General features: G+C 46.3%; 1 protein-coding gene across 1 annotated transcript; it reads right to left on the reverse strand.

The window, feature by feature from the left end:
• Nucleotides 1-2,841: 2,841 nt before the first annotated feature.
• On the reverse strand, nucleotides 2,842-5,682 carry LOC109772829 (putative serpin-Z8). The gene is made up of 2 exons (XM_073499251.1): nucleotides 3,659-5,682; nucleotides 2,842-3,317 (listed from the first exon to the last, which is right to left on the reverse strand). The coding sequence occupies exons 1-2, from the start codon at nucleotides 4,596-4,598 to the stop codon at nucleotides 2,842-2,844; spliced, it is 1,416 nt and encodes a 471-aa protein (XP_073355352.1). The 5' UTR covers nucleotides 4,599-5,682.
• Between the last annotated feature and the right edge of the window lie 2,733 nt (nucleotides 5,683-8,415).

Consider the following 8,415-nt stretch of genomic DNA (forward strand, 5'->3'; position numbering starts at 1 on the left):
CACCAGGCAGACCAGGCAACAGTTGCAGCTTTGCCGGGCAAAGGTCATCGCTCCGCTGTCAGCTGATTGTAGCTTCCCAGTCGCCGCCCCGCCGGGCAACAGCTGCAGCTTCCTCGGAAGAAAGGTCACATCCACTGCTTTCTCACTTTATCCGTATAAAAAAAGTCAGCACAAAAGTGATAAGCATAGAACAAGTTTCACGCGTTCAAATCTCAAATCATGGTGATATAATTTATTTCCCTATAGTGGCCTATAGTTTTTTCCTATTCATATGTATAGATGATGTTGTCTAATAATTGAAAACTTCTTCGGTGGTGGCATATGGAATAGTGCATGTGTCCACTGAAGGAACTGATTCTACTCTCCGAGGAGATTGACGTGCAATTACATCAGTCAACATTTGTTGCACGGTTTCTACTCTCTGAGGATACAACACCCTACCACCAAGGGGTGCGGCGGTAGCTACTTGTCCACGTCAGCGCGGTCAGACGGCACCGTTTACGTTGACCTGGACCCTACCGCCGTGGCTTGTGGCGGTAGCATGGTAAACCTTACCGCCGGATTGAGTGGCAGTAGGAAAATGGTCAGATCCGATTTTTTTCCCAGATAGGGACACATCGTGCTAAAGTATGCCAAAAGGGCCCAAACAGTGAATTTGGCCGCTAGGGGAGGGCTCTCGGCTGCCGGTTTCATTCGATGCCCCCCTCCCGCCCTAGCGAACGTTTCTGGTCGTTTGTCAGGGGGCAGGCCGGAGCGACCCCGAGACCAAAAAGGCCTAGTTAAAGCGTTTTTCTTGTGTTTAGGAATTGCCATGTTAAGTCTTTTTAAACTAGGTCTTGATGCCCATTACACACGAAAAATACATATATATAACCACATCAAAAAATATTTTCATGTATAACAACAAGTACATAGAAAAGCAAAAAAATGCCATCATATATATAATCATGCCTAAAATATTTATCAAAATTTCCATGATAAAAAGTGACATCTTATTATAATAAAAAATGCCATCCTCTTCTAAGAATGCCATCCTCTTCATAAAAAATACCATCTCTTATAATAAAAATGGCATCCTCTTTATACAAAATGCCATTCTCTTATAATAGAAATGTCATCCTATTTATAAAAATGCCATCCTCTTTATTAAAAAATGTCATGGTAAAAAATGCCATGACAAAAAATGCCATCTCTTATAAAATCCATCATATTGTTAATAAACAATGCCATGCGCTTAGTAATAAAACTGCAATGCAATTGAAGATAAAAAAAGGCCATCTCTCAAAATTAAAAATTCCATCCTATTTAAAAAACACCATGCTACAAAAAAAAAACTGCCATGGTATTTTCGGGACTGTAAAATATATGCGGCATTTTAAACCAAAAGATTCAAGAAAAGCCCTCACAGCCCAGCGGCGTTGGGCTCCCGCGTGTGCCACGGGAGGGCATGGGTTTGATCCCTTGAGTCCCAAATTGTTTGAAAGAAAAAAAAGCAGACGTTCGCAAGAAGCAACTACACACCGACCCGTTCCAGCGATCCTAGGTGGCGCCGGCCCTGATTCAGGATTCATGCGATGATGGTGAGGAGGGTCACTGTGAAATCCATCCGACCGACGGGCGCCAGTTAGCATTTCGGTGTGGGGAAACTTTGTTTTTACCACTCCAATTTCTGCCAATTTTCATTATGCTATTCTAGATTTTGACATTTCACTTTTGTCACTCTTAGCTTTTACATTATCAAAAGCTAAAAGTGGCAAAAATAAAATAATATTATTTTGCTTTTGCCACAAAATGACAAATGTGATAATTGTCAAAAACTAAGAGTGACAAAATTGAAATGTCAAAATCTAGAGTGTCCTAAGAAAAATTGGCAAATACAAAATTTCCCCTTTCCGTATGGCAAATACAAAATCTAGAGTATACAAAAGTTGCATCAAAAATTATTTTGGGGGAAAATGGATTCTGGGTCACTAGATTATAATCCATTGACCGTCATTCTTGCTTCTTCCTCCTCCAATCGTCCTCCTCTGACAAAATTAGCTTATCCAAATTGAAAATCTAGTAACTTCTATATGTATACTCCCTCCTTCCATCTATATAAGGCCTAATGCGTTTTTTGAGGCTAACTTTGACCAAATGTTAGAGCAATAATATATGACATGCAACTTACACAAAGCAGATCGTCAAATTCGTATTTGAAAGTAGCTTCCAGTGATGTAATTTTTATATTATACATCTCATGTACTATTTACCTTATCAATAGTCAAAGACGACATAGAAAAACACATTAGGCTCTATATAGATGGAAGGAGGGAGTGGCTATTATGAAGAATGAAAAACAAAGAGAGCCGATGTAGCTAACGACTTGCAAAAGACAAGCAGCAATGCGCAAAATCTATGCATATAAGTATTCTTCATATATAAGATAAGATTCCATAAGCAATCCAAGCATGCAACAGCTGAATTAAGGCATTTAATCAGGAAAGTGTTGGAGAGTTCATCAATCACATTTGATCGCCTCCCCCGCAGAAATGCTACACTTACGCCCTGATTCTTACTGAATATAGTTACGGGCTGAGCCGTGAAACATTGATTGGCAATCAGGAGGTGGTGGGACCCGCATTGAAAATCAGGGGTGGGAAGAGATTGGTGGAGAAGAGTCCGTACGTGATTTCCGTGTCATCTTGCCCGCAAGCGTAGAGTTATTGGCTCATTCCTCTGGACTGTATGGCGTGTTTTGTTTTTACCCCGGCGGTGATGGCCGATATGCTGCTGGACGGGAGAAATTGGATCTTTTGCCCCACTTTATTTCTCCATTGGATCATTTGCACCCCCAAGAGGCTACCGGGTGGGGTCCGGGGCCACTGTCATTGAGACAATCAAAGGGCAAATCATCCAACCCCTTGTAAAGTGGGGTAAATCATCTAATCCCCCGGCTGGACGGGCGCTGTTCCACCCAAACAGAACTGCCGGGTTGTATGTCGGCGATTGTGGGCTGTACGCCGGCGATTGTGGACTGTAAGGTGCAGAGGACGGTTGATATACCGGCGATGTTGGACTGTACACCGGCGAATATGGTCTGTACACCGGCGATACTGGGTTGTATACCGGCGACACGGGAGCATAAGACGGACCATAAGCCGGATACTTGTTCATCATCTCATCGCCAGCTTCTCTTCTTGTTGTGGTGCACTCCTGGAACGGGGGAGGGGACGGGATCACCGCCCCGGCGCCATTGCCAGGGTCGACGACGTGCCCCGCGAAGAGGACGGCGTGCGAACCCTCCTCGACTATGAAGTAGGCAAACGGGTGGTCCGCTACGAAATCCACTCGCCGTGACAGGTCCGGAGCAAACGTCGGATTGCAGGCGAACGCCGTGGTGACGGCGGCGGCCTTTGTTCCTTGAGAGAATTGCCACTATACCACTAATGGAAACCACGAGTGCCAAAATACCACTATGAAAAACCGAAGTGTCAAAATAGCACTCTTCTCTCAGTTTTTCAGGCCACAATAGCACTCCCGTTAGATGTCAAACAAAATCTGTTAGTCAAACCGTTAGCAACTTGTCACTTTTTCTGGTATTCCCAAAATGCCCCCGGTAAACCTAAAGAGATGAGACTCGTACACATCTCCGAGAGGTCGGCGTCTAGCAGGAGACCCAGGACGTCGTCCTCCAGCATCTCGGAGAGGTCGGCGTCTATCAGGAGCCCCAGGTCGTTGAGGACGCCGTCGAGGCTGCTGTCGAAGGAGAGCTCGAACTTGGGCACCCCGAACTTGCCGGTCGAGACCTTGCTGTTCGGCAGGTGCTCGCGCAGGAAGCCTGCCGGGGAAGACGACGTGATCTTGTCCAGAAGGCTCGCCAGGCCGTCGCGCGCGTCCGGGAGGAAGATGCACATGGACATGTACCGTGCACCACTCTTGTAGCGTAGCTTGAGCACCTTGAACCCGTCGTGCTCGGCGATCAAGTGACGGTCGTAGTTGGACATGAAGGCGACGTCGACGGCGTTGCCGTCCTGCCGGTAGAAGGGCCTGTTCTTGGTCGAGCTCTCGTAGAACGGCACGTCCCATTTGCCCCTGAAGTAGATGGCGTTGGCCAGCACGAGCCTGGTCTTCCGGTGTACGGCTCCCGGAGGGACAGCGGACTGGATGAGGTTCCCCGTGGCCGCCGCGGCCCAAGCGTCGATCTGCCGCACCGCTTGCTTTAGGTCGTTGCGGAAGTCGACGGAGCTGGCCTCGGCCCTGTACCTGCCGACGACGGCGTCGCGGAAGGCCGGCTTCAGCAGCTGCGTCAGGTCGCTCCACACGCCGCACGCGAACGCCACGCTCGGCCCGCTGCCGCCAGGCTCCGACGACCTGTCCCTGAGGGGGCCGTCCAAGAGTCGCGCCACGGAGTCCTCAAGCTCGCGGCGGGACAGTGCCCCTAGGGCGCGGAGGATCTCTTCCAGGGTCTTCCCACGGGCGCCGGCGGCCAGGAGCGCCAGGACGACGCAGATGGAGAGCGGCGAGAAGACCAGGTTGCGGTCGCTGTAAGGATCCGCGAGTCGCTTGGTAAGGCGGGCGGCGAGATCGGACATGCCGGCGGACTGCTGCGCCTCCATGGCAACCTAGCTAGAGATCAATCGGTTTGAGGATACACTCGGGGCTGATATATATGGAGGGGTACAGATGTCCGTTGTGATTGCGGGGTACACACGACGCTTGCATGCATGGTACATATATTATCCCTCTCTCTCCTCATGCAAGACCTCTATTTAATTTCTTTGGGAAAAATTGGATGATAAATATTCTTTGAATCTAAACTCTATTTTTGAAAAAAAATTATATATTTGAATTCAGGGCGACAAGAACTTTGAAACAAGACCGATCTTGGATATATTTTGAACAATTTGAATTTTATAGTTTCCATATTTTAGTTCTAGTTGTATTTCACAAACATCAGTTTCACAATAAACAACTTGACAAACACATTGAAATATGTTTCATGTATTTCATAAATACCAGTTTCATATATTTTAAATAATCATTTGAACGTATTTGAAATAACCCATTTAACATATTTCCACACACCAAAAAAACTATTTCAGAAAAATGATTTCACTCATTTAAAAAAATATCAGTTAAGACAACAAATTTCACTCGTTCCAAAAATAGATTTCACTATTTTCAAAAAAACACATTACACTCATTTCCAAAAGATATATTTCACTCATTTCAGAAAACACATTACACTCACTCAAATGAAATACTATACTACATTTCACTCATTTAAAAAAATGATTTCATTCATTAAAAAATATAAATCTCGAAACTAATTTCACTCATTTTAGAAAACACATTACGCTCACAATGGATATATTTCATTTTTTCAAGTATTTTATTTCTCACATTTTAGAAAACGCATTACACTCACTCCATTAAAATACTATATTCCACTTTTTTCAAAAAATTGATTACACTAATTACAAAAGATAGATTTCACTCATTTCACTAGTTTCAGAAAAACACATTACAGTCACTAAATTGAAATAACAATTTCACTTGTTTCAAAGATATATTTCACTTATTTTTTAAACTGACCGGAAATAATCAGCTCCACATTTTTCAAAATAACTAGTTTCACATTTTTTAAATAACAAGTTTTACATATTTTGCACTGAAATATGTTTCATATACATAAAAAACAAAAACAAAATCCCATTTCAAAAAATTGGTTTCACTCAATTCAAAGAACTTATTTCACTTATTTCAGAAAACTGATTTTACTCATTTGAAACGTTGAAATTTAATCATGTTTAAATGTATTCAAGATTGATCTTGTTCTAAGAGCATCCCCAGCCGCGCCCCCAACATGCCCCCCAGGGCTCTTTTTTTAGCGTCGGCGCCGAAAAATCGGCCCAGTCGCGCCCCCAGGACTTCTTTATCGCCGGTTTGGGCCGAAATAGCGGCCGGCGAACCCGAGCCGAACCCAAGCCCCCGGGGGGTGCCGGCCGATGCCAAAAGGCACGTGGGTCCGATTGTCGGCGACAGATAGGATGTCTGGCGCACCCTCGCCAAGGCCATGGAGACGTACAAGCCGAACGCACCCGCCCCGGGGGCGGCGCATGAGCGCCCTGACGGCAACAAAAAAGCCAAGACGGCGAAGGACGCTGCACCGCTACCGAGAGGCTGCACTCGTCGATCGAGCAGTGCATCGCCGACGCCAAGGACCATGCCGCAAGAGGGAGGAGAAATCCGAGGCGTGGTGGTCGGCGTTGATGACGAACAGCGCCGTCAAACTCGACCTGCTCCGGACCAACGTCGCCGTGAAGAAGAGGAACACCGACCTGGCGTTCTTGATGGGGGCGGACATGTCTACGATGGACGAGTAGGTCAAGGCGTGGTACCTGGCGGAGCACGGCCTCATCTTGAACCAGATGCCTTCGACCACCGCGCCCACGCCCACGCCAACCCCAACGGCTACGCCCACACCGACCCCAACGCCGACGCCCAGCTCTGGTGGTGAAGTCATGCTGACGCCTAGCCCAGGAACCACGACAACGCCGAACAGCCCAGGCACAGAAGCCACGGCGATGCCGAACAGCTCGAGCATAGAAGCCACGCCGTCGCCGACGCTGGCCAGTCCCACGCCCGAGGAGCCCGTCGTTTGATGCATTCCTTTGTCTACGCGTCCTTCCTTTGGAGCGGCGAACTATTGTTTATGCTTGATCGCCGACTGTGGCATGGTGATCGCCAAATTTTGTTGCAGATCGCCGTTGATCACCAAACTTGGGGCATTTTTTGGCAAAGGGAAAAGACAAGTTTGAACTTATGTGCGCCTTGGGGGCCGAAATCTGGGGGCGCGGCTGGGAACTGCATCGCCCTAGAGCGAAAAAACCGCCAGCGCATTGTTTATCGTCGGGCGCGCTGGGGGGCGAACAACTGGAGATGCTCTAAAGGTCTTGGCGCCAGGAGTTCAAATATATAATTTTTTTCTAAAATGGGATTATAGTTTTAAAGATATGAATTAAAAATTGCTAAAGAGAAAATAAAAGGCATGATTTAATTTCACATGTGGATGCACTTTTACATGAACCAGAAGAGAGAATGGATCAAGCATGCATCAAGTATTACTTTATCATTGACATGGACTCATCATCTGATGTGACAGAATGTTGAATACACCATGCTCTTTGGGAATACACTAATATACATGAGATGTGGGTCAGCAAAACGCATGAATCGTAAAGTGGACGAACGGCAGATGGTTAGCCGGTACCTCCCGGCACCGGTAAAAAGGAGTTTGCGCAGGCGAAGCATCGTTCGCATGTTGCCCATCCCACACTAGGGAGTAGGAATACCTGCCACTTTTTGTTTCAAGAAACACAGTATAAACACACGGATGCTCAGATACTCACCATTCATGTGAATGTATCCGCGCGCACTCTAATTTTAAGAGCATATTCAAAAAACTGAACGGGATATTTTAAAATAGACAAAGTCATCAAAGACGTGTCATTGTGTCATGGTCGACATAAACATGGTCTCCCATTGAACCAACGAGTACCCCCACCCACCCCACCCCACCTAGCTGCCAACTGAGCTACACTCGGATTGTGGGATGCGTTGGATTTGACTGTTCCTAGAATCCTACCGACTATTCGATATTGCTGATTTTAGTAAAGTAGATTTGAAATTTAAATAAAATATATTTTTTAATTACTTTAGCATAGTGGGCTTGTTAGATAGTTTTCTTCCTTATGAAGCACATTTTGTTTTCAATGTTACTCAACTTTGCTTCCGACATCATTGAAACTTCCCTAATTAAAAGCATGGTGAATGAAATTTGATTCTGTTTGCTTCCAACGCCACTGAGGATGGGCTCTCATCGTCGTCACTTGAGGAGACAAGGAGGCCGATGCAGTCGTAGTTGTAGACGGTGCCAATCCATCGACCTGATGTTGATATGCCAAGTTGCGACATTGCTCAGGTTTTTGTTGGGAAATGTTGCATGAAAAAAAATCTACACACATGCAAGATCTATCAAAGAGATGCATAGCTATGAGAGGGGAGAGTGTGTCTACGTACCCTCGTAGACAGTAAGCGGAAGCGTTTAGTAACGCAGTTGATGTAGTCGAACTTCTTCGCGATCCAACCGATCAAGTACCGAATGTATGGCACCTCCGCGTTTAGCACACGTTTAGCTCGGTGACGTCCTCCACCTTCTTGATCCAGCAAGACGGCGAGGTAGTGGATGAGTTCCGGCAGCACGACGACGTGGTGACGTTGATGGTGAAGTTATCTTCACAAGGCTTCGCCTAAGCACTACGAAAATATGACCGAGGGTGTAAAGGGTGGAGAGGGCGACGCACACAGCTAAGACAATGTTGTGTCCTTTGTGTGGCGCCCCCTCCCACATATATATAGGTGGGGGAGATA

Source organism: Aegilops tauschii, chromosome 5, assembly GCF_002575655.3.
Source record: "Aegilops tauschii subsp. strangulata cultivar AL8/78 chromosome 5, Aet v6.0, whole genome shotgun sequence".
Classification (NCBI taxonomy): domain Eukaryota; kingdom Viridiplantae; phylum Streptophyta; class Magnoliopsida; order Poales; family Poaceae; genus Aegilops; species Aegilops tauschii.